Raw genomic sequence first — 26,665 nt, 5'->3', positions numbered from 1 at the left:
TAAGTTCTGTCAATATGACAGTTTGGTAGAGATGACTGCTCGTAACGTTTTGATATAGCTTTAACAGGGCTCTCTCCGTCACTTACTCCATACAATCGTACCTAGTTCCAATTTCATTTGAATATTAAGCAACCAAAGTCCATGAAATTTTGAAGACATATTCTAGAAACTAATATCTATGCCTGTGGTTTTCCAGATTTCTGTAAAAATATTCGGTTTCAAAGTTACGCGGTCTTAAAAATTCACATACAAACCTTTGAGCCCCTGTAATTTTAAAACTACATATTTTTAGAAAAATCTAAATCACCAAAGGCATTATTTTTCAGATGTTAGTTTCTGCAAAATTTCATGGACTTTGGTTGCATAATATTCAAATGAAATTGGAACTACGATTGTATGGAGTAAGTGACGGAGAGAGCCCTGTTAAAGGAATAGGTTCCCAGGCATTACGACTGTTAGGCCTCCTCAAATAATGCTACTTATCGCGTATCACACTAAGGTAAATTGACTAGGCGAGTTGTGAGTCGGTCACGATTAAGTGACTGTATCTTTAGGCTTCAACTTAGACCAACTAACATAGTACTATTATTAAAGCGTGGTAATTTAAGCCCGGTGCACACGACCCAACCGTATCGTATCGTACAGACTTTATACTTACAAAGTTTTAAGTTATAATTTACGTAAAAGCAATATTTGCCATAAACAAATTAATCTTTCGAGACAAAATTAAATAAAACTATACATTTTCACATGATTTCTTTCAATATGAATTAAAATCAATTCAATAGCAAAATACAATTTTTACTGACATTCTTTTCTGTACAATACGATCGGACTCGATATATAACCTTCAAGCAAGAACAGAATTATGTTTAACACAATAATATACGATACGAAACGCTGGGTTTAACTGGGCTATGTAAAATATCGAAGCCTAAGTGCTGGACATAGTGATGGCAGATCAGAACCCGGCGTCAGGCGGCGGGTCGGGCGGCATGTAGTGCAGCTCGTCCACTGGACCACTGAACACGTTGTAGAGCACCGCGAAGAGCGTGCAAGCGGCGTAGGCTCCTAACGCCGCCCACCACAGTAGGCGCTCCCACAGCCTCTGTTGCGCGTGCTTCAGCACCAGCAGGCCGATGGTGAGGCCGGCCAGCGCGCCCGCTACGTGCGCCGCGTACGACACCGGAGGCGCTTCCTGCTTTACAAGAGATACGGAAATACTTTAGTTTACATGAAAATATATTACTTTGGTCTATCATCATAGGGACTTTGGTAAGTACCTACCTAATAACTAAATGTAATCTAGCATACAATGATGACTTATTAAAAAATTGTCTTTCATAAATGGGTTAAATTATTATTGGTTTGGGATAGGTCAGAGTGTCAATCCTTTCAATATTTATATCGCCTCTAAATAACAGCTAAGTTGGAAAGGGTTTTCAGATATAGTTGGGGAAGAATGGAAATCATGTTAAAAGAAAACATGGCAAATATTTTTTTAAAAAAGCTTAGGTAAATAAAAAGTTGAATTGATATATAGTGTAAAACTCCTGAAACAGATAATATAAAGTCATAAACTCACCTTAGTATACCTAGCGTGGACCGCAAAGCCGACATCACACGACGCGACCGCGAGCGCTGCGACCAGCCGCACGGCACCGTAGCGCATTGCATGGAAATTTAACAATGCATTGGCTAAATGTGCGGCGAGGAGTGCGTATACACCTCCCGACGCGCCAGCTAGACACACGTCTGGATCTAGGACGGACGCTGCTAGGGAACCTCCCAACACACCAGCGAGGTAGACCGCTCCACAGCGAACTGCTCCGTGCACCATTTCTAATGGTAAACCCACCTGAAAATAAAATAAATGACATCAGTCACATTTCTTGAGAGAGTTTCTTTGCCGAAGAATCCCCTGACTATGAATGTTTCAGGGTCTTGATAAAGAAAGTAAAACTACTCCCGTCCGCAAAGTAAGACCGTTAAAAGATGATCCCAGGTTTGTCGAAAAATTGTAAAGGTTTATTTATCGATTTCCAAACAATAAGGCCGTAATGTGGGTCAATAAATAACTGATTAAGGGCGGAAACCTTTACCAACTGCTATAAATAATACATCGCACAAATAAAATCGATGGTGAGATTTTACATTAGATAGACTGCCATTTCTTATTCTGTCATAGTTTCAATTGATTACATTATAAAGTCCTTACAGTAGCCTTAACGATATACGGAATACTTTGTTTTGTATCTAGTGAAATGTTCTAAACTAAATTTTATAAATCAATCTCCACGCGACTTCAAGACAGAACGATTCTATAGCCCCGTGCCTTTGTCTCATAGTTTAAATATACCACTTACCGCTAACTGTACAAGCAGGTTGAACGCGAGGTGCAACCAGCCAGCGTGTACCACACTGTAGGTGAGGAACCGCCACAGCTCGCGGCGTCTGTCAGGGCGGTAGACCAGTGGAGAGTCGACGGGAACAGGGCCTGCTGCTGCCGCAACGCCGCCTGCGCCCCACGCGTACCAGGCGAATACGCCTAACTGGACACAAGAACAAACACATCAAATAAATGAACTATTCATCTACCTATTTATTATTGCCCGTGTTTTGATAAACAAGATCAGTTTACATAGTTATGAGGGTAAGGATTATGATGCGAGTAATGTGACACTATTTATTGGTAAAATCACGACTATCTACAATCCGTTCAGTATTTTTTTTAAACACATTCTTAGTACTGTTAAGGTATGACTATCTCAGTTCTCAGTTTATCCATTCCAGCTAGAGCTAGAAAAGACCGTGACCAGGTTAAGCGATGTATAACGGATATCCTAACAAGATATAATACCTAATGCAAAATTGTACCTAATAGTTAATTTATAATGCAAAATACGAGTCAATAATTGCTCTACATTTTACATGGATTTTGCGCGATCATTTTTCTAAAGATCAGTGAAGATTAACGTATAACTCGACTGATAATAATTAAATGATTTATGGTTACTGGTTTAGAGTAAGTTGGACTCGGATGGTTCATGTTGCACGATAGTCCGAGTGTGTGTGACGGGCTTTAAATATTAAGACGGTCTATGTAGAGATCTATTTCTTAAGTAAATTTAAATGCTGAAATAACTATTAAAATTCGTAAATACTACTTTAGGTATACTTTCAGTCGCCTGTAAAGTCGTAAACCCAAATAAATATTGGTTAACTACCAACACAGTAGTTAATAAAGCAATCTTAATTAGCCATGGCCAAAGTTTTGTACAATGATTTCAGTTCGTTTGGGGCAGCGATAAACATCAACACGAATGCATAGATTTCTAATTCCTTTCATAAGCAATAAAAAATATAATTTACGTCATGAGAAATATGCGTAGAGCACGCAAAAAGCGGTAGAGAGAGGAGTTACATTACAATTGTATCTGATGGAAAGTTTTATGTTGTGTGGAAACGTTTCCGAGTTTTCACGGAAATAATGAGATTGAAAGAGGTGAAAATCTTAATAGTCACATTCGTTTATAGTTTGAAGTCTATCTTTATGGGTTTGTTACCGTCTAGACATCCTATTCTTCTGGTATTTATAAATAAGAAGAAATAAAGAAAAATAAAAATATTTTCATTGCATTCTTCTCAGATTAAAGTTTGACTCATGGCCTACGATCGTTGAGCTATAATAATAATTAATTGATAACTTTACTAAGGTAAAAGATAAGGCAAGGTACTTTTAAGAGTGTTAACATTATAGTAAAGTCGTAAGTTAATTATGTAAGCTACCTACTTACGTGAGTAAAACTTACAGGTTTATCCGCGGCCTTAGGTGAAACTGTGACATTTAAGTGAGTAGATACCTACTACACATAGTAATATTATTATCTAGGCAATCCTGAACAATCGAAGATTTTACACGCTGAAACGCCTATGCTATAATATTTTGTCCTTCGTGTCGGTTGCACTGATCCCTAATTAAGAAATATAGGCATAGTAAGTAGGTAGGTAGGTACCTACTATTTTTTTTTTTAGTTCGGGACGGATGTCTGGACAAACATTTTCCGACGAATAAGGAGGTAGTACCATTTTAGGTAAAGATTACAGAATACGTAAAAAGAACCTTCGGTTTGACGTGCGTTTATTTATTCATTGAGGGAAAACCGTTAGAACTGTGTGGTTTATCAGTATCACTGAAGAGCACCTTTCTTAGGTCCGGACCACACGGCATTGAAGTAGAGACCATTTAAAAGAAATTAATTTCACGAATTCCGACATCTTGACTCGATTTATTTGAAAAATCGGTGTTCAAACTCCTGAAGAGTTATGGAGATCTAGTGATTTTAGCGTGTGATTGTGATTTCCTATGTGAGGAGGCCTGTGCCCTACAGAGTGTTTAACAGCTACTAGGTACCCATAGTTCGCGACAGGTCGAGTAGAGACAGGGGGACGCCCAGCACATCAGAACGTCAACCCCGCTATTTTGCATAGGTTCAGCGCGGGGGCTGTGCGGGGCGGGGGGGGGGGGGGGGGGGCGTCCCCACTCCCCAGCCCTATCGCTGTTGCCATGTCTACCTATCGCGACATCGGTGGACCTTGTGAAGTGACAATTAAACAACCGCTAACTCAGACAGCCCGTTTATTACTCCCGGTGCTGAATAGTGGGAACAGTGCGTGTCAAGGTATAATTCATACTTAATATTATAAATGCGAAAGTGTGTCTGTCTGTTTGTCTGCCTGTCTGTATATTTGCTACCTTTCGCAGCCCAACAGATTAATCGATTTTGATGTTTGGTACAGAATTAGCTTACCTACATCCCGTGGACGAACATAGGCTACTTTTTTCCCGAAAAATTAAAGAGTTCCCACGGGATTTATAAAAACCTAAATCCACGCGGACGAAGTCGCGGGCATCATTTAGTATCTACATAAAAAGTACTGCCCTCGATGCGTGATTTGTCTTAACTCTTAACAATTTATTCATCAAGAGCTTGGATATGATAAGACCAGCGCATCTACATCAGTCAGATGTCGTGTAGCATCCTGTAGTTGGAACCTAAACGTGCGGTGAATCAATGTATGACGAGCACCGTATTTTACTCATCAAGAACATGGATATGATAAGACGCAACGCATCTATACCAGTCAGATGTCGTGTAGCATCCTGTAGTTGGAACCTAAACGTGCGGTGAATCAATGTGTGATGAGCACCGTATTTTACTCATCAAGAGCTTGGATATGATAAGACCAACGCATCTACACCAGTCAGATGTCGTGTAGCATCCTGTAGTTGGAACCTAAACGTGCGGTGAATCAATGTATGACGAGCACCGTATTTTACTCATCAAGAACATGGATATGATAAGACGCAACGCATCTATACCAGTCAGATGTCGTGTAGCATCCTGTAGTTGGAACCTAAACGTGCGGTGAATCAATGTGTGATGAGCACCGTATTTTACTCATCAAGAGCTTGGATATGATAAGACCAACGCATCTACATCAGTCAGATGTCGTGTAGCATCCTGTAGTTGGAACCTAAACGTGCGGTGAATCAATGTATGACGAGCACCGTATTTTACTCATCAAGAACATGGATATGATAAGACGCAACGCATCTATACCAGTCAGATGTCGTGTAGCATCCTGTAGTTGGAACCTAAACGTGCGGTGAATCAATGTGTGATGAGCACCGTATTTTACTCATCAAGAGCTTGGATATGATAAGACCAACGCATCTACACCAGTCAGATGTCGTGTAGCATCCTGTAGTCGGAACCTAAACGTGCGGTGAATCAATGTGTGACGAGCACCGTATCGTAGGCACACGAAGCGTGCGCGGCGATTGTTATGATTCACGTAAACCGCTTGTTTGCGCGGATGTGAAATCCGCAATTACACTTTTTAATTAACCGAAGTAACTAGAGCGGGTATCGGACGCCGCTGCTCGCCGTAGAAAGTGATGCACCGATTTTCTAGTTCCCCTAACGGCAAATAATTCATATTCACCACGACTGTGCATAATTTAAACGTTAAGTTCAGTATTGACAAGCGTTATAGGTAACGTTTAGTTCTGTACGAGTATTTACTATTTACCTACTATAAAATTAGAGCAGCAGTGGTGAGTTGTGACTAGGTCTAGTAGATGATCTACATGATCTTCGACCACAGCGTCTCTGTTACTTGGCAAACTTCAAGTCTTTCGAGTCCACAGAAGTTTTTTACGAGTTCATTTCCGCGATCAGTGGTTTGCAGGTTTGTTACATTGGTGTTTTAAACAAATTCTTGAAGTCCTTATATCGAGGATCATTACTTTTTGAGTAAATCTATCGGTCCTAAACCCAGCTTGCCGGGGATCGGGATGTTACGGATATCATCTAACATCTTGTAATGTTGCAAGTGTAGAAATGTTTCTGTCTCTACTAAACAGGCAACATTTCTTGGATAATCTTGACATGCTAATAAGGGAATATGATAAATCATAAGTAATGTATTCTCATACACCTATAGTGTGCGACAGGTTGAGATGGCAACCGGGATGAGGACGCCCCGCACACCCGCACAGCCCCCGCGCTAACCCGCTGCGGGTAACGTGCAGGTGTGCTGGCCGTCCCCCGTCTCATACCCCGATTGCTATCTCAACCTATACTACTACTATACACTCCAATTATTCACTAAGCTACACTGCAGCAAATGAGCTTTCATAATTCACGCATACCTACTGTCAGTGCGAGCTTGAACAAATCCATTAAATCAATCGAGCAAGACTTTAAAGGCTCACCTCTAATAAAGTAACACAAATGATGAAGAAGGGTGGTGGGCAGCAGGTGTACCGCTCCTGGTAGTATTTACGGTCCCTCTCCTCCGGTAGCACTTCCATTGCCACGAGGTGCACCATTCTGAAACAAATAAACGCTTTTAATTTATCGCTACTTAGGTACTAATACACGGGCGTCTACTGTTCCTCCAAAAAATAGCATGTGTAAATTAAAAATTTATAACACCCCCGACAAGTGAAGGTTACAGTAACTAGAAAAGAGCATGAGCTGGTAACTTTCAAACGGCTGAACCGATTTTCTTGGATTATAGCTAAGAACACTTTCGATCAAGCCACCTTTCAAACAAAAAAAAACTAAATTAAAATCGGTTCATTAGTTTAGGAGCTACGATGCCACAGACAGATACATAGACACACAGATACACACGTCAAACTTATAACACCTCTCTTTTTGGGTTGAGGGTTAATGAAACAAAGGATATCGTACATAGCCTCAAGACTTGCAGGAGCTGCCAATATACGAGTGGAATCAGCAGCACTGGGCACACCGCGCGCCATTTTGAAATTTGACAATTATATAGTGTTCACTTAGCACTGACCTTACTTAATGTTAATATTTATTTTATTTCAACATCTTTATTGTTAACAAAATTACAAAGTTAATATATCTTCAATCCAACCTGATGGAGCAGTATTGCAAAATGCGTTGAGCGCTCTTGCAGGTTATGCGGGTTACCTCGTTTAAAAGTAATGCATTGCTTAGTGCTTACTGTTATACTGTTAAGTGTAGAATCAAGGACCCCTGAATTAATCATACCGGCGTGAAACCTGAGCTCTCAAGACCATAGTTTTGTTGACGATTTGTAGATAAGTTGAAATCTGCCTATATACAATTGCCCTGCACTGAGCTCAGTGTTCGCACTAGAGTCTGCGTCAAAATAGGTGCCTCTACGTGTGAACATCAGCTACGACCAGTGTAAATTAAGAATTTATAACACCTCCGACAAGTGAAGGTTACAGTAACTAGAAAAGAGCTGATAACTTTCAAACGGCTGAACCGATTTTCTTGGATTAGGTACAGCTAAGAACACTTTCGATCAAGCCACCTTTCAAACAAAGAAAAATAAATTAAAATCGGTTCATTAGTTTAGAAGCTAAGATGCCACAGACACACACCCCTCTTTTTGGGTCGGGGGTTAAAAGTGAACTATCTTAATGATGAGTTTCACACACCTTTTCTTATCTTATTCTTATCCTCAACTGGATGGCAGTCTGAGAAGGGGATCCAGCATACAGCATACGTCAGATTTGACGTTTAGAAGCACCGTTGGAGTTCAAAAGTTACAATAATATGAAAGTCTATGTATCAAGGAAACAGATTTCGAAAAAATTCTAAACGACCTGCTGAAGGTAATAAATTGCTTACTTTTACGTTGTGGGGTTTATTGACGGTGGGGCAATTTATTAAACGTTTTATTGCAAGAAAACACACAAGTACATGTCAAAGTGACACGAAACAGCCTTAAAAATTTGTAACGACGTCGTCGTCGCGCGGATTTGTTGGTTTTTACACATTTTATACACGAAACAAGCACTAATAATTTTGTTGATTATTGTCGGTTGGATTGTGTTTTCGTTACATTTTTGATTGTACTGGAAATTTAGTATCAAACATTGTTGTGACTTGTGACATTTTTACTGACGTCAATCCGCCGGCCTCCATAATCTTAGCGCCAATGCCAGCCGCTCGATTACGGTAAAATGACAGCTACAGTGTGACGATCGCTATCACCTCTGATTGACCGAAACTCGCTCACTATTGGCTACAATGCATTGTTGCAACAAGTATACCATAAATTCGGCCAATCATAATAATTGCGATTGTAATAATGATTGATGCGGGGTTTCCCCATTGCATTCGGCCTACTAATTTACTATGGACTCTAGAGATTCGAGAACATTTACTAAAGAGTTTAAATAGTACATGCGTAGATTTATAGTTTGCATGTGACTAAAATTCTAAAGGCAATTTGCAATTTCTTCTGCAGTAAAACACTTGATTAAGAAAATTGGCACTCTGTTTTATGGGTCCATTTCCTTCGAGCTTTCGCCAAATTACAAAATTCCTTATCCTATATATCCTGGGTTTATTTTCCGCACTAAAACATTGCTGTCCGTTGACTCCTCTTGAGCGATATTATTTTAAACAAAGTAGGTATTAAAGTTTCAGTCAAAAAAGAAGAATTTATAAAATTCTTTTGGCAACCGTGCCATACCTGGCAAAGAGTGTGGGGTCTTCGAGGAGAAGATGGAAGTCGTTCTCAGAGCTGACCTCACGGTCCCTCTGGTGCACTGCGCATCTATAACTGCGTGTTCGCTTGCCGCTCATCTAGAACAAAACAAAAGCTATGTTAGAAAAAGTACCTATTTAAGTAAGTATGTAATCATTACCGTATGTAGGTCACCCTATCCGACTAAAAAGAGTATGCATCAGACACTCTTAAACCATTTCAGACTCTGTTCTGTAGCTTTACAGTACCTAGGTACTAACCTTACCCACCAGGAAAGATTGTCACATCGAAGTTTTGAAAAAGATAACGCGCGACTTCGGTTTCGTAACGAAACTTTTTCTCTTCTCTCTGTCGTTGAGACCAATGGTTGAGACATCTCTATGGTTGAGACTGACATAATATTGTCAGCGACAAAACTTCACTTAGGTATGAGTGACAGAGACGACGCTCTACCACGCTCTACGAAGCCATTGATTACGAAGCCGAAGCTGCCCGCGATTATTCCCGCTGTTTGTGATATGAAAGAGTTCACCCACTTTTTAACCTCCGACCCAAAAAGAAGGGTGTTATAAGTTTGACGTGTGTATCTGTGTATCTATGTATCTGTCTGTGGCATCGTAGCTCCTAAACTAATGAACCGATTTTAATTTAGTTTTTTTGTTTGAAAGGTGGCCTGATCGAGTGTTCTTAGCTATAATCCACGAAAATCGGTTCAGCCGTTTGAAAGTTATCAACTCTTTTCTAGTTACTGTAACCTTCACTTGTCGGGGGTGTTATAAATTTTTAATTTACTCTAGTTTCGCAAGAGATTGCGGCTTTTTACAATTTCCATAGGTAGCAGAAATCTACTGGAAAAATCGCGCGGTAAAATATCGCAATAAAACTAACTCGAAATATAACATCCATATTATTAGGATGTAGAGTAGCTTTGCTTCTAAGTTCTGACCATGTTCTGACTATTCAATGGTAGTAAGAAGTTTAATTCAATCATGAATTAAGTATTTAAGGTAGGTATGAATCGTTCTAGACACTAGGCAATTCAAACCACAATCAAGTACGTAAATGAATTTACGAGAATGATTATAACAGGTAAACAAACAATGTTCCTAACCTACTAACAACTGCACAAGTGCCTATTTTACAAGTAGTAGCACAGAATATTGTAGGTACCTAGGTAGGTACTATGCGTTAGTCGCTTGAGCAAAGTGATGGCAAAGGGTGTTTCGTAGAACAAGTGTTCATCTTTCCTAAAAGTGCAAGCACAAATAATAGTTTAAATTGCCATTTTTCCAAATTATATTTTTTTTACAACGATCAAACCAATGCAATGTAGGTAAGTATAATGAGAATAATAATATGTAACAATTTCCTCGAAGAAATCTGATTCAGACTTTCAAAGTGTAATAAGTTCTTACCTAGGTAGGTAGTAGGTACCTAGTAACTAACTTTTTAACAAGGCTCTGTTAACCTACAAGGTTAACAGAGCCTTGAGTGTAACTTTTCAGGTTCTTTCATTATTATCAAACAGGACAAACTTATTTTCATTGTCAAATGTTCATTATCAAACAGGGAAAGGACCTTTTCTAAGTTCAATTCTTATACCTATTCTGTGGTTTCAATACTCCGGTGTTCGATTCATTTCTATATTACTGAAAAATGTACTGAACAGTACTTACACTGCATTGCATTGCAGTATACAGTTTTGGTTCTTGTGTCTTTGTTGGATGACCATGATTTAAAATAACATGCGTTCAGTTCATTAGCATTTTCATTTCAATGAACGTAGACAGTGTGAGGATTTTCATTCTTGTTCCTTTTCCTTTGGAGTGTCAAGCTCACAACTTCGCGTATTCTTCAAAGAATTATTATCTTTTTAAGCCGCATCAACGTCAATAAAAATTTGCGTACGAGCGATGATCGCTGAAGGTGTACAATATTGTCGCCGCAAATGCGAATTCCGTACCTCAAAAAGAAAAACGGAACCATTGTAGGATCACTTTGTTGCCTGTCTGTCTGTCCGTCTGTCGTGTCTGTCAAGAAAACCTACTGTACTTCCCGTTGACCTAGAATCATGAAATTTGGCAGGTAGGTAGTAGGTCTTATAGCACAAGTAAAGGAAAAATCCGAAAACCGTGAATTTGTGGTTAAATCACAAAAAAAAAATGTGTTTTAATTTTCAAAAGTAAGATAACTATATCAAGTGGGGTATCATAGTATGAAAGGGATTTGCCTGTACATTCCAAAACGGATTTTTATTTATTTTTATGCATTATAGTACGCAACCCTCGGTGCGCGAGCCTGACTCGCACTTGGCCGGATTCTTTTTCTATAGAAGAAGTAAAAACGGTAAGAATCACTTTGTTGTTAACGAACCGCAAAACTAACTCTGTTTGTAGAGGTTTATTATTAATATATAAAAAAAACTGTGGTACGCGTCAGGTCGAGATGGCGATCAGAGTAAGAGGCGGGGGGACGCCCCGCACACTCGCACGTCATCCGCTCTATCCCGCACCGGGTTAGCACGGGTTGTGCATGTGTACGGGGCGTCCCATCCCGATTGCCATTTCAACCTGTCGTGTACTATATGCTAGCTAGTACGTTGGTTTTATTTTTCCTGTAAAATATACTGACATGACCGTACAAACTTACTTAATTACCTATCTACTAATTTTGCAATTTTCTAAAATGTATTTTTTCTAATAACTGTGATTTCGCGATAAATAATATCTTGAAAGTAGTTAACTGTGTGAAAACTTAAATAAAACAATATCTAATTAGTCTTTATCTATACTAATAAATAAAATTGGAGTGTCTGTCTGTAATTTCGAAATAACTACCACATATTAAGGTCATATGATTATTTGAACGATACCATAACTGAATCACACGTTTTTAAAATTTTTGTCTGTCTGTCTGTCTGTCTGTCTGTCTGTTTGAAAAGGCTAATCTTCGGAACGGCTGAACCGATTTTAACGGGATTTTCACATACAAGTAGAGGATTGACCAGGGTGTAACATAGGCTACTTTTTAAACCGACTTTCAAGAAGGGAGTTGTGTTTTTCTACCTATGTACACCGAAATCTCCGAGATTTCTGAACCGATTTGCGTCATTTCTTTTTTAATCGATAGAGGAACTTTGCGACATTGTTTCATAAAAAATTTGGATTCCAACTCCTCAATCCTGATGCTGCAGGGGATCTGACCAATCCACGCGGGCGAAGCTGCGGGCATCAGCTAGTTAGTATATAAATTGCCGCATAGAAAGCTTAGTTATTTTCAACTGCTGTCTGGTGCTTTTTAATTAGATTCTCAGCTATGAAGATGCCATGTTATTATTTTATGACTAAAATTTTACGTAGTTAAGTACTAAGTACCTATCTATAATGTTTTAAAATAAATTATATTGCTCAGGTATTAAAATAACCGGTATTAAATTGAAATAGGAAACGTTTGATTGGATATACAGCTACTTACTTACCTAGTAAATTCAATATTCGTTGCGGATATTTTTAAGCATTTTGAGTTTAGACATAATATAAGTACGTACCTACCTACCTCATACTTACTAAGTAGATCATTATTTAATTCGCCTAATTGTTAGATAGGTAGGTAAATAACTACCTTAGGTCTCCATCTAGATTCTAGACATTTGTCAATGTTACCCTACCTATTAAAATCTAATACATATTATTATCAAATAAAGCTACTAGATGGGAACTCTTTTTAAAATTCCTTAAGTAGGTAGATGAATTGGTAATTCAAAATGCTTACACTTGAGGGTTTATTAGGTATATATACCTACCTAACTACTCCGCAGACGGTCTTGACACTTGGGCCATTTCTAAAGTTTATTTAAAGAGCTCGCACTTGAGGTCGCTAATTACAGGGGTAAATAATTATAGTGCGCCGGTCAATCTTGATACTTGAACTTTTTAGGTAAGAGTTTGAAAGTTCGAAAGAACTCGCACTTGACGTCGCGACTTCCGAGGGTGGATTACGATTTTATACGGCTAATGTCTCGAAGTCCACGGGACGGTCTCGACGAAGCGGCGGGCGCGGCGGCTGGCTGGCACGCGGCCAGGCCTATCGACCGCGACCCTCGGCGTGCTATCGATAATCATCCGACGAACTCTGGCGTAGCGCTGGCCGGTGCGATTATTCGTATTGTGAAGTTACAGAGAGGTATCAGGTTTGATTCGGATTCAAAAAATTAAGCAAAAATCTGAACTGTTAATTAACATAAAATGTCTAAGCTTTTTCAAAAAAGCGAGTTGTCCTTTTCTACACAGAAATATCATCGTTTTGTAGAACGATCTTATTACCGATAGTTAAACAAACCTTGGTTTATGTTTGCCGTTTTGCTTGCAGTAGAGCCAGAGGGTAAATGTCTCGCGCTCTACGTGAGTCGGTTGGCGGCTAGCTGGCGCTTGGCCAGGTTTATCGACCGCCACCCAACACCCTCGCGAGCCGCGACGTTATCAATAACCATTAGCCACTTTCTTTTTTCTTTTCTTTGTTCTTCTGTCTTTTCACGGCAGCTTACTATGAAGCTGTCGAAAGTTAGGTTTACCTCGTTGTAGGAATATCAAGCGAAATCCTTCTAGAGTTTATAAAATTGAACATTTTAGTTTCTTCTCTCTACTAAGTAATACATTTTAATCGGTGCTCATACCGATAACAAGTGGACCATACTATTTTAATTTTAGCTCTTAGTATAAAATACGACAAATAAACTGGAGACTCTCACATTACTGGAGACATCGAAACTGTACAGCTACACAGCGTTAGTATCTTAAAATTATTAAAGCCATAAAACGTTACCATGGTAGTAAAATGTTACCAAAAGCGTTTAAACAAAATAACTTTATAAAGTGCCATAACAATGTAAGTTCGCATACAGATAGTGTCACCATAAATATTCTATAGAATTTTGTGGTAAATAGGTACGTACCTAGTTCCGAAAAAATGCCTGGATATTTGATGTTTAAATGTACTACATAATATGTATATTAAGTATGTAGAGTTAATTTGCATGCTGTATTAAAAATGCAAAACAGGAGATTTATATGCGTTATGAAGTTATGGATACCTATATTATACAAAATATTTTATTGATATTTAATTAGCACTTTTTACATAAAAAGCTATATTATAGAAACAATAAAGTCTCCAATATCAGAGAAATAGGTGCAATCAAAAAAAAATTGATAAACCGCATTAGTGTGCTGTGTGACACTGAGTCACAGTTTACGTTAAAAAATATATTAACTGAGTTCATAAATCATAATTATGTAAGACTAGCAAATTACAATTTTCATAGGGATCTCTAATTATTTTGAATATAAAATGTAGCCTATGTAACTCAGGAATAATGTAGCTTTCTACTGGTGAAAGAATTTTCAAAATCGGTTTAGTAGGAGTTCCGGAGATTACCCCTACAAACAAACTTACAAACTTTACTTAACTATATCTATGCAAAAATGATTTTTTGCATAGAATTAGAACAATGAATTATTGAAACATAGAATTAGAATTAGAGCAATGAATTGGCGTGATCGCCAATTCATTGCTCTAATGCGGCTTGAATGAAGAACAAACCAATAAATGCATTTATATTATTAGTATGATATCTACGAAAAATATAGTGTTTAGGTTCAAGTTTTTAGGCAATGACCATAACAGAGTTACTGTTATGGTCATCCTACACACGAGGCAGTGGTAAAGAGCAGGTCGCGCAGGTGGGCGGTATGTAGGTACGCCGGTCGCCACTCGCCGGTGAACGACTGGTCGAACCCGCGCCGCAATCCATCGCGGGCCACCGTATTGTCCCCGCGGCTCTACGGCCGCAGTCGTTCAACTCTGTTTCCCACGACACAGCGAAATGCCCAATGCCAAAACCTAAATAGCCTAGACGCGGCGCAGACGCCAGCTATATCTGTCTCGGCAACGCCGTACCTATATATAATTTTGAAAACGGCAACGACTCACGAGATTCCATTTAATATAGTGCGAAAGTATTATTATTGAACGCCTGTCTGAAACATTAGTAATAGCCAACAGCTGATAGGAACACGAATCGAAACATTTTGATAACCCATCACTGAATATTATAAAAATCATTAACATAAAAAGTTACCATCTACAATATTATACTAATACACAGAATAAGGCCGCGATTACACCTGTAAATTATTATACTCACATAAGTAGCTTACGTAATAAATTGACAACAAAATCACTAAGGTAAATGACACTAATTATAAGAGTGTTTACATTGTCGTAAGTCAATCATGTAAGCTACTTACGTGAGTAAAACTTACAGGTGTAATTGCTGCCTTATGTAAATAAATCGACTTTATTAATTACGAAGTTATATACAGCGAGTAAATGATTTTGAGCCATTGTGCTATCTCATTCAAAGCCTCAATCAGCCAACAATAAAGTACTCTATAAAGTTTAAATTAATCGATTTTATGATAGAACAATAAATCGATTTTCCGCGGGAATTGCGCGGGCTGGGCGCCAGTGGGCGCAATGAATCCAACGTGGGCGCCGCGTGAGTCACGCCGACATCCGACACGTCCGATTCGTATCCGGAACCACTAACTAGGCACTATTGCCGTCTCGTCAAATGAGCGCACGAGCCTACGCGACGCAGTACTCATTTCAATAACCCACATTATTATTCATTATTAAAAGTTAAACTATTGAATACTGTGATATAAATATGTACTTTTGTTAGAATGGGTCTAAGTGTGAGCAAGGACTGTAAGCCCTGTCTGTTGTAAAGCTACAATCATTAAGAAATGAGATGATCAAGAATGCCTGATTTTAATTGATTAAATGCTTTAGGTAATTATGTCATAGGTTTACTTTTAGTTATTTTATAAATCAATTACACCTCAACTGCATTTCACAGTACGTAAGAAAAGAAAAATAGTGAATTTCTAAAATTAATTAATTTTTAACATGCATATGCATAATTTTATAATCCAGCCTTTATAAATAATCCCTTTAGAAATCAACAATAACTATGCTGATTTTAATAAGACATGAAAGCTTAACCGTTAGTTGTTTCGCTAGAGTTAATGACTTCTTTAACCGTACTTCTTAACGAGAGGTTTATCTAAATCTAGCATATTAATGGTAGATTTACTGTGGCGAACTGATGTGTTGGGCACGTGAACTCTGGGAGCGTTCCCACGCGCCCACCTCCGCACTATTATGTTCTAAATTCTAATCTCTTAAAGTCTCTTTACATTATTCCGGCGCTGTGAAAGTACGCTTATACATTTGCTAGCGGAAAGTTAATGATTTGCGGAATTTGATTAACCTGCGTGAAATATTTTTATAAGAAGCAGAATTTACATAACATTTTATAGACTTAGCGCAAATAAATTATGAAAATTATTATGCTTGCAACATATAACTTAAGTGATTAGTGATGATAAGATACATGCGTATAAGACAATGTTAAAAAAACATTTTTAAACAAGTTTATCTTAATACATAAAACGTGACATATTTTAATATGTTAACGCTACAGACTTGTTGCGACATGATATTGCTAGATCCAGCGTAAGATCCAAAATGTTTTGCGTCATGATATTATTGGTATGGATAGGTTTTACTCTCCATTGTGTTATTTTTTAAGAGCCTGGGCTAGTTGTTACATATTAATCATTAGATTAGACAACCGATCTAAATATAAAATGAGATTATACGCTATTCGAGATTTGAAAGGGGTGAAGTAGAAGACAAGACGGAGGGCAAATATTTTCAAAAGAGCAACGCAGGAGACCAATAAGTAAATATTTAACAATTATTACTTATTTCGTTCCTGCATTACTAAGTAGGTACTACATGCCTACCTCTATGTATAAAAAATCTAATTTACAGAAATCTCCCAACAAAATCACTCTTATGTGATATAAGATGATGAAAATGATGACACTGGCCTAAATATATCTTTCTGTTGTCAAGAAAAAAATATAATCTGTAGACATAAAATAAAAAAATTCTACCACTGTGTCAAATTGCATGGATTATAAATCCATTCTTTATAAAACGATATTTCACCAGCGTTACTGAAATAATATTGCCGGTGTATCTACCTAGCTAGTGAAGTTTTGTACTGTTTCAGCTGTTAGCCGTTATTGATTTCGCGTTGCTAATTTTATTTAAGACCTTGCATGTGGTGTAATATAGAAAACAGTAGGTAAATGAGAACAATACTCCACTTAGTTGATTACGAAATGACAGAGGGTATGATTTGCAAGTATAACTGTATTACCTAACTATGACTAGTAGGTATCACATATTTAATCCTGTAATATTAATGCGTTGTTTTCGTTTTTTTACTAAGTACCTTATCGCAAAGGCAATAGCGGTTGATCCACATAAATAATAAAGCATAAATCAAGCTTTAAATTCCCAGGCAAATTATATACGCTCGTGATTTTAGGTAAAAAGATATCGAAGTTTTGTCCATCCACAAAATTAAAAGCTATTGAATCGATTTTAACCATTGATCATGCGTTTTTATGTAACAAATACCTAATTTATTTATATTTATTCTTTGAATATAATCGTCGAGCTTTTATCCACTTCTATATTTTATTAAGTTTACCAACCACGTAAGTGGGATAGGGTTCTTAAACTTCTAGACAAAACGGTTAAGACCCATCTTATCAACAAAAAACGTCGGTGAATTTAATAACACGACAACACCCACGTCTCCTCGATGCGAACAATACTTTTCAATTTAACATACATACATTATTTAAATATTGGCACTACATACACATACATACCTACCAATATATAACTATTAATATATTATTCAAATAAGGGTTGATATGAGTTTAAGTAATAATTTATTATTCGCCGTTGTGTCGTGTCTTAAAATAATCTATCAAGATTTTATAATCAATTCAGTGTGTAAGTAATTAATTGTTAAACTATTAGGTACAAAGTAAATTTTAAACACTATAGGTGCACCGTGCATACCATTCAATACCAAAAAATTAATATTAAATTACAAGTATAATAATTTTAGAACATCACTATCAAAACTTCGTATAATTTATTGAAAGTATCAAAACTGTCTTATTGCGGTATTCTTTACAAACAGTGACATTTACGGAAAGTATTTATTTTCAAATTGTACCACCTAGCACATAGCTATTACTAATGTTTAATTGGCGATACTGTGCCTACCTACTTAAAATTATATTAAAACCATTTCAATATCATTAAATCATAAACAATATTTATAGGTAGGTACAGTACTTAACATATAAATGGTTGTTTAGGTACTTAATTATATCCTAGAATTTGAACACAACCAGGTCATATCAGAATCTATATTTTGCACCCTAGTACCTTCCTTGTGTAGGTAGTTTAATATACATGTAACAATAGCATGAACATGCATTAATAAAACAAATATCTACCTAGGTAGTAGGAACTGGATAGCCAAAATTAAGTCAATGTCAAAATTATATCGAGAAATATATCAAGTAGCAACTTACCCATCACGTAAATTTCGTTGTTATTTTACTTTTGTAAGTCAAACAGTCTTTTAAACCATTCACAACACCTAGTTATTGTCACTTTAATATTAATGAGGTAGACTATTGTAATATTTTTGTATATTGTGCGGTTAATTCGGTAAATTTCTTCGACATTAAACACGCGATGTATCGTAACCGTAGTTTGGAAGGAAGTTAAAGCAACCTCCCTCTCCGAATGCCTCGCGCTGACTGATTTGATTTTGCGGTTTTGCCCACGTTCGTCTACCAAGTTTCGTTCGGTGTTTCGTCCCGGTGCACGGTGGGGTTTTTTTGCTTCTACTTCTACAGAGTAGAGTGGTTGGTTGCTATTTGAGAGGGTGGTTCCGGTTCCGCGGGCGGTAGTGAGCTTTTTGGTTTTTTGTCATACACTCAAGGTGTTAGGTAACCAGAATCTGAGATTCATATTGCTTTTCTCAATAACTGTGCGTGATTTTTCAATAAGTAGGTACCTACCTAGGTACATAGTGAATTACCTCCCTAAAGATGTAACAATGATTTTCTTAAAGCTTTAGGGGAGAAAATTCTTTTATGTACCAATTACCAACCTATTAACATTTCTGATAGAATATAGATGTATAGTAGTAATATGATAGTAGATGTTAGATTAAGGATTGGTCTCCGCTGTGCTCCGACCGCGACAGCATATCGGAGAGCAATCCTTAATCGAATCGAATTACAATGTATGAGATAGGTCAGAAGTTAAGAACAGTACTTAGGTATCTGTAAGCCGTGACCGTAGATTTTTTGGTACAATTCCCGACTGAGTGTGGAGTTCACCGTCAGTTAGATAGATAGAGAATCTTAAAATAAGCTGTAGATATTAGGTAGGTAGGTAGGTATAAGGTGGGTACCTATCTAACTACAGTTATTAACTGTCCCAGCGATCCTGACAGTAACTAATGGCAACACCAGATGTTGCGCAGGTAAAGGGGTTGGGGTGCATTTTCACTTAGAACTGCAATGTTATCGTCCATACTTCCATATTAATATTATAATGCGAAAATGTGTCTGTCTGTCTATCTACTACCTTTTAACGGCCCATTCGTTTAACCGATTTTGATGGATACAGAGTTAGCTTATATCCCGGGGACGGATATTAGGCTACTTTTGTCCCGGAAAATCATAAAGCTCCCACGGGATTCTTAAAGGCCATCCATTTAACCAATTTTTAGTTGAAACTTACAAATAGCTTTTTTCAATAATTTATGGACTAGCGCTTGGCTGCAAATTGCAATCAGAAACCAGGCCTGTTGGCAAGTGACGTTGCAGCCTAAGATGGAGCGCCTATCGACTTAGCGGTTCAAATTAAAGCTCGCATCCTTGAGACTGACATTAGCTACTTTTATCTCGGAAATTCAATGAGTTACCACGGAATTTTAAAACCTAAATCCACGCGGACGAAGTCGCGCAACATCTACTAATTTATTGTTATTACTTCATTTTACTTTTATAATGACAACATCTGGAAAGGATTTAGGTACTTACTTACCTTCCTCCCTTGCGAGTTTTACTTATGTATAGGGTTACCACCAACAAAAAAATAAATTCGGGACAAGACAAATTCTGGGTTCTAGTTTAACTTCAACAAAATGTGTATCGTGATTTGTAAATCAATTATGCAATATCGTACCAACTACATTTTTTTGGGAATTTTAAAATTCTGGGATAGGTACCTATCCCATGTCATGTTCGTTTTAAGCAATTAGCACCACTAGCTTATAAGTGAAGGGAAACATCGTGGGGAAACCTGAATGTCTGAGAGTTTTCCATAATGTTCTCAGAGGTATGTAAAGTCTGCCAATCCGCACTGGGCCAGTGTAGCAGACTATGACCTAAGCCCTTCTCATTTTGAGAAGAGATCCGTGCTCAGTAGTGGGCTGGCGATGGGTTGATCATGATGATGGTGTTATAAGTAGTATTCAAATTCTAAGAAATATTTAACAACGGAAAGAATATTCAACAACTGAAAATCTATTTTCTGCTCAAGTCAATGAAAACCCGTAATTCTATAATAAGTAACTTCACCTGAAACGTTTCTCAGCTGCCCGCCAGTTTAGAACTTGTCCTGAAAATCTGTACGTATAGATAGACAACTTTACAGTCATGTATTTTTTACCTTTGTATATATTTATATATATATTTGTATAGCTGGTAGATAGTTATTAGGTAGATAATAATCTATTCCAGATGTTGTGTTTTTATTGTTGTACTTAATGTTGTAACAGTTGTAGGTAAAATTAATTCCCGTAATTCTAGGTATCCGTTGAGAAGTAGAAACGTGTTGATGACCTCGTGGCTTAGTTACCTACTACATATTATGTTTTTATGTTAGTTCATCCGACTGTATTTCACTGTTTTAATTTCATGAACACTGAAATTTAATTTCGCGCCGGGGAAGCCTTTGATTATGTATGTAGGATTTTACAAGGAAGAGTCGTTTTCCAGCCATGTTAATCGTAAGTAATCATGAAATGAAAACAAAAATTAAAGCCAGAAACAAAGATAAAATTAAAAAAAAGTTTTTGGTCAGTATTCAGTATTCCCTCCCCTTGCTCGGATAACTGCCAGCATCCTCGTATTCATCCACCTCACGAGCCTGATGATGAAATCTCAAGGAATTGCATTCCGCTCCTCTTCAATTGCGATTCGCAGCTCTGGAAGCCTTGTTGGAGCCGATATTCGGGCTCGAACCCGACGTTTCAGCTCATCTCATAAGGGTTCTATCGGATTCGAGTCCGAGCTTTGAGCTGGCCAGTCCATTGTACTAATGCCCACGTCGCATACATACTGGGTCACCACCTGAATAATGTGACGTCGTGCATTATGATGCATAAACTGGCATATTCTGCGCGATATATCCTGCGTAAGGTACCACATGGTCTGCGAGGATTTCAGTAATGTAGCAATGTGATCAATCCACGTGTACGGCCCCCTGGTTCGATGAAAACTAACGCTGTACATGCGGTTAACGAGATGCCGCCTCAGATAATTACAGATCCTTCTCCATTAGCCACAGTTTCCTCGATGCAACACTGAGAATAACGTTCTCCAGGGCAACGATATTGTCTCAGACGTCGATCATTTCAATGTAGACTCACCCTGGTCTCATCAGTGAAGAGTACATTACCCCACTGTCCTAACGTCCAGTCCCTATGCTCTCGAGTAAATTCAAGTCGTGCTTCATGGTGGGCTACCGTCAATGCTGGGCCTGTTGCAGCTCTCTTTGGAGTCAGGTTCCATTCAACAAGTATCCTTCTGATGGCGTCTGAGCTTATGACCACTTGGCGTTCGTCACGCAGACTTTATTGGACTTGAACTGCGTTGAGGCGGCGATTTCGCAGAACAGAAGTTGGATATCGGACGTCGGCATTCGTACAATGGACTGGTCAGCTCGAAGCCCGGACTTGAATCCGATAGAACACTTATGGGATGAGATGAAACGTCGGGTTCGAGCCCGGATACCTGCTCCAACAAGGCTTCCATAGCTGGGAATGGCAATTGAAGAGTATTGGAAGGCAATTCCTCGAGATTTTATCGTCAGGCTCGTGAGGTGGATGAATACGAGGATGCTGGCAGTTATCCGAGCAAGGGGAGGGAATACTGAATAATGACCAAAAACTTTTTTTAATTTTATCTTTGTTTCTGGCTTTAATTTTTGTTTTCATTTCATGATTACTTACGATTAACATGGCTGGAAAACGACTCTTCCTTGTAAAATCTTTAATAAACACTTAATTAATTGATTAATCGCAATGAATTTCCATTCATTTTAATCATCATGAAATGCACTTTCTGCAGGTATAATTTTGATAGTTGTAAGTTTTATACTTTTTGAGAAAATCGAATCAGACTTCCAAGGGAGCGGGTGGCCCGGTTTATTTGCTGTCCAGTGTAGTTTGGGTTATTGTTGTCTAAAATACTACCCAACACATTTCAGTGGGTTCATAGTTCGTACCTATTACGTCCAAAGCTAAAGAGCTAAGGGTTTTCATAAAACAACTTCCACTTATCTAGGTACGTGTCACAAAAATCAAAAATGGATAAAGAAAATATGGGTCTAGTCGCTTAGAGTTTTTCTGTATACAGAATTGTAAATTATGGTTCTAAACAAAAATATGGTTTTCAAAGATTAGTCTTTATCCTCCTCAATTAGTTAGGTCTGAATTATCTCAATCAGTTGACGGATACGAAATCCAAATGATACCAAAGAAAGTTCTACAGAAATTCACAGATGTTGCGGCAAAAATACTTGATCCTTACTAATGATATAAATTCACGGTTGGTTAGCACGTGTTCCAACGTGCCTACCTACTGTGAACTGACGTTGGGTTCTATACCAATAGTTAATCTAATATTTTACCTCTATGAGCAGACCTAATTAGGACACTGAGTAAGTCAATATCAGCGCAGCACAATGCAAAAAATGTGTCCAAACGCGGCTCTAACAATATCTATAAAATGAAAACGACTTAGGAAATAATTGTAATAATATACAAAACTAATTCGCCACTAATTTTTAATTACCTTAAAAATATTATGGACGAATGAAGGGGTGTTCATTGTTTTAAATGTGCAATTTTTCAAAATTTAATATACACAATGTTATCAAAGAAGAAAGGAAGAAAAAACATTAATTTATACAATTGTGCTACACAATACAATACTAATTCTAAAAGTATGAGTTCCCCAGCGCCCACCTCCACCATACGAGCATTTGCTACGAGTGATAGAAGCGCCAGGAATCAGGATAGTAGGTCCTTTTCATGGCTGTATGTGGCACGACCCAAAAAGATTCCAGCTCAATAAAATGCGTGTGCTCCGTGTGACATCCTACGTGCAGTTTCTATCGCACATTCTGTTTGTGTTCCTTTCTCGTTTCTTGTGTAAGGATTACATTGGTTTTTCTCATACTGAACCCTAAAAGTTCCGTAGACCATTCTGGTATCTATGTTGCCAACAAAGGCAGGTGGGCGCCACGAGGCTTGATAGGTAATTTAGCCAATATTTATTCGCAACATGGCGTCAACACAAATCGTAACTCATTACGAACAACATTTGGTAAGGCGGCTTTGCTAATGAGCTTTTCTATCGGAATGTGTGAAACGTTATTATTAGGGGTGGTTTTTATGAGCTTTAATACAGTGCATTCTTTTGTTTAGCTTTTCAATAGTTTTTAGACTTGTACATTGATGAAAAAATATTTTACCTTGTTTATCATTATTTTATGGTAGGTATATAAGTACTATATAGGTACACGTATTTTTACCACAAGAAAAGCCTTAAATTTTGAAATTATAGGTCGTCAATGGTCATGTCTTTGAACAAATAAATAAAGAAGGTATTTATAGGTTTCGATGCGAATAAAACGTTAACAGGGCTCTCTCCGTCACTCGTTTCCACTCGTTTCATACAATCGTAATTCCAATTTCATGTGAATATTAAGCAACCAAAGTCTATGAAATTTTGCAGACATATTCTAGAAACTAATATCTGTGTCTGTGGTGTTTTAGATTTTTCTAAAAATATGTAGTTTTAAAATTACAGGGGCTCCAAGATTTGTATGAAAATTTTTAAGACCGCGTAACTTTGAAACCGAATATTTTAACAGAAATCTAGAAAACCACAGACATAGATATTAGTTTCTAGAATATGTCTGCAAAATTTCATGGACTTAGGTTGCTTAATATTCAAATGAAATTGGAACTACGATTGTATGAAACGAGTGGAAACGAGTGACGGAGAGAGCCCTCTTAATTATTATCACTACTACTTTATTAGGTAATTGGCGTTTCTTTGATGGAAAACTTTGAGTTCGGTGCGTAATCATCAGCCTACCGCCGAAACTGAATCAAAGCTTCAACTAGTTTAACTGAAATAAAAATGCATTTTAACAAAGTTAGATTCAAACCGTTACTATAAACGGTTTCGCAAAGGTACAGTATAGTGTTGTTAACGGGAAGTGGATACTGCATTAGTTAACGAACCCGACATATGGTGTGAGCCTGCCGTGTTATTATCATCAACATTTCGGTAATATACTCCAAACAGATAGTCATTCCCCTTTCTGCGTGGACCCCTTCCCGTATTTTTGTGATCATTAGGTAACAAAATATAATATTTTTTAACTAGGTAGGTACAATGACTTTTAACTAACACATTTTACGTTCGTTAAATTACATGGTGTATGAAGTACGTTATGTTACGAGGACTCTCCACACTACGTGACACTACGCTTGCTATATCTACCACCTTATACGCAGTTTTCACTCTAGAGACAGTTTGGTCCAACAGCCATCGCCTCTACGACAAGCATGACCTGCCCACTGCCACATCAGCTTGCTAATAAATAATTTAGGCTATATCACTGACCTTGGTTCTTATATATTTCTTAGGGAAACTCCTAACATATCTCTTCATATATCTGACTGAGCGACTTTGAATTTGTGGACGAGGCCGGCGTGTAGTCCCGTTGGCCCCATTAGCCGTGTCCCCATTATTGGGGCCAGCGGGATTAGAAAAAAATTATTAAAAATCAGTCCCGTTGTCCCCATGATCTATTCCTGTTCAACGGGGACTGTGGTATTATCTGGGATAGATATGTTTGGGTGCCTATTTATGATTTTTATTTATTTTATTTATTTATAATATACACCTTTGCGAAAGTTAAGCACCTTCATATTTACGATTTTACACTTAAAAACTGTGTATATGTACCTACTTAGTATAATTAAATAATTGTCAGTGTTTACGTTTCAGCACTATACGTGAGGACGGGAAGGATGTACCTACTGATTGAATACTGACGATGAGAAGACTTGATTCAATTTTCCAAAAGCTGCCCAACCTAGCCGAATTCTTCTGTTGTCTTGTTATAATTTATATAGCATAGAAATCAGAATATAATGTAGGTACTCAACACCAATGAACAGTAATATTACAGACTAGTAATAAAGTTCAATTCTAATATCGACCGTTTACCTAATAACCTTGTTTTAATCTGAACAGCCTTAACCTCAAGCCTTTATCGGCAATCATTAGCTATTAAGTATAATATTTCAATACATGATTAGCGAAATTTCGAACTTTTTTTACATAGCAAACTTTTTATTAACTTAACAAAAAATAAGCGTAGAGAAAAGAAACAACCTTTTTAGTGCGACTATGCAACCAGAACAAGTCGGAACGTCCCAACGTTTCCAGAGAAAAAAAAAAGAACTCTTAAAGGATCACTTCTATGACTGTCTATCTGTGTGTCTGTCTGTTTATTTGCCGTGTCTGTCAATACTATAGGGGTTGGCAGGTAGCAATGTCTGATAGTACAAGTAAATGAAATAATCCGAAAACCGTGAACTTTCCATTACAAAAAAAATGTTATTTCTTGTACGATGGTGCCCCTTCGTGTTTGAGCCCAACTCACACTTGACGGTTTTTTTGCAATTTTCGTAGCTTGTTTGTAAGAAGTTTGATTTTTTAGTTACGTGTCCTAAAGCTTCACAAACCTTGTCACACTAACCATAGTGGCTTAAGCCACGCAGTCATAATTTGGACACATCGAATTAGAGCGAGCGGCTCTTTTGTGCAATGATTTAGTAGTGCCGACAAATTGAGCCTTCCTATCGGTTGAAAATCGATACATCGTTCACCTAACCTGGATGTAAAACGGTTAGCAATTACTTACCTATATCTACCTCTGTAAAGCCCATCATTTTTAACCCCCGAGCCAAAAAGAGGGGTGTTATAATTAAGTTTGACTTGTGTGTCTGTGTGTTTGTGAATCTGTCTGTGGCATCATAGCTACTAAATGAATGAACCGATTTTAATTTAGTTTTTTTTTGTTTGAAAGGTGGCTTGATCGAGAGTGTTCTTAGCTATAGTCCAAGAAAATCGGTTCAGCTGTTTGAAAGTTATACTTAAGCTCTTTTCTAGTTTTCTTATTAGACCGGTTATTACTATCCGACCAATACAAATTAGTGTCGAGTCAAATTCTAATAAAAATGTGTCGGGGGTTTTATAAAATTTTA

The 26,665-nt window shown here is 37.6% G+C and overlaps 1 protein-coding gene across 1 annotated transcript in view; it reads right to left on the bottom strand.

Annotated features, from left to right (window-relative positions):
* Positions 1-233: 233 nt before the first annotated feature.
* The window catches only part of LOC123871952 (rhomboid-related protein 2-like), a 144,012-nt gene continuing 117,580 nt past the window's right edge, over positions 234-26,665 (bottom strand). The window contains 5 exon segments of the mRNA XM_045916018.1: positions 234-1,198; positions 1,586-1,858; positions 2,367-2,552; positions 6,782-6,899; positions 9,055-9,167. Coding sequence (XP_045771974.1) covers positions 962-1,198; positions 1,586-1,858; positions 2,367-2,552; positions 6,782-6,899; positions 9,055-9,167 — 927 coding nt within the window. The 3' untranslated portion in view covers positions 234-961.

This window comes from Maniola jurtina, chromosome 14 (genome assembly GCF_905333055.1).
Source record: "Maniola jurtina chromosome 14, ilManJurt1.1, whole genome shotgun sequence".
NCBI classification, from domain to species: domain Eukaryota; kingdom Metazoa; phylum Arthropoda; class Insecta; order Lepidoptera; family Nymphalidae; genus Maniola; species Maniola jurtina.
This window is presented reverse-complemented; position numbering and strand designations above follow the sequence as displayed.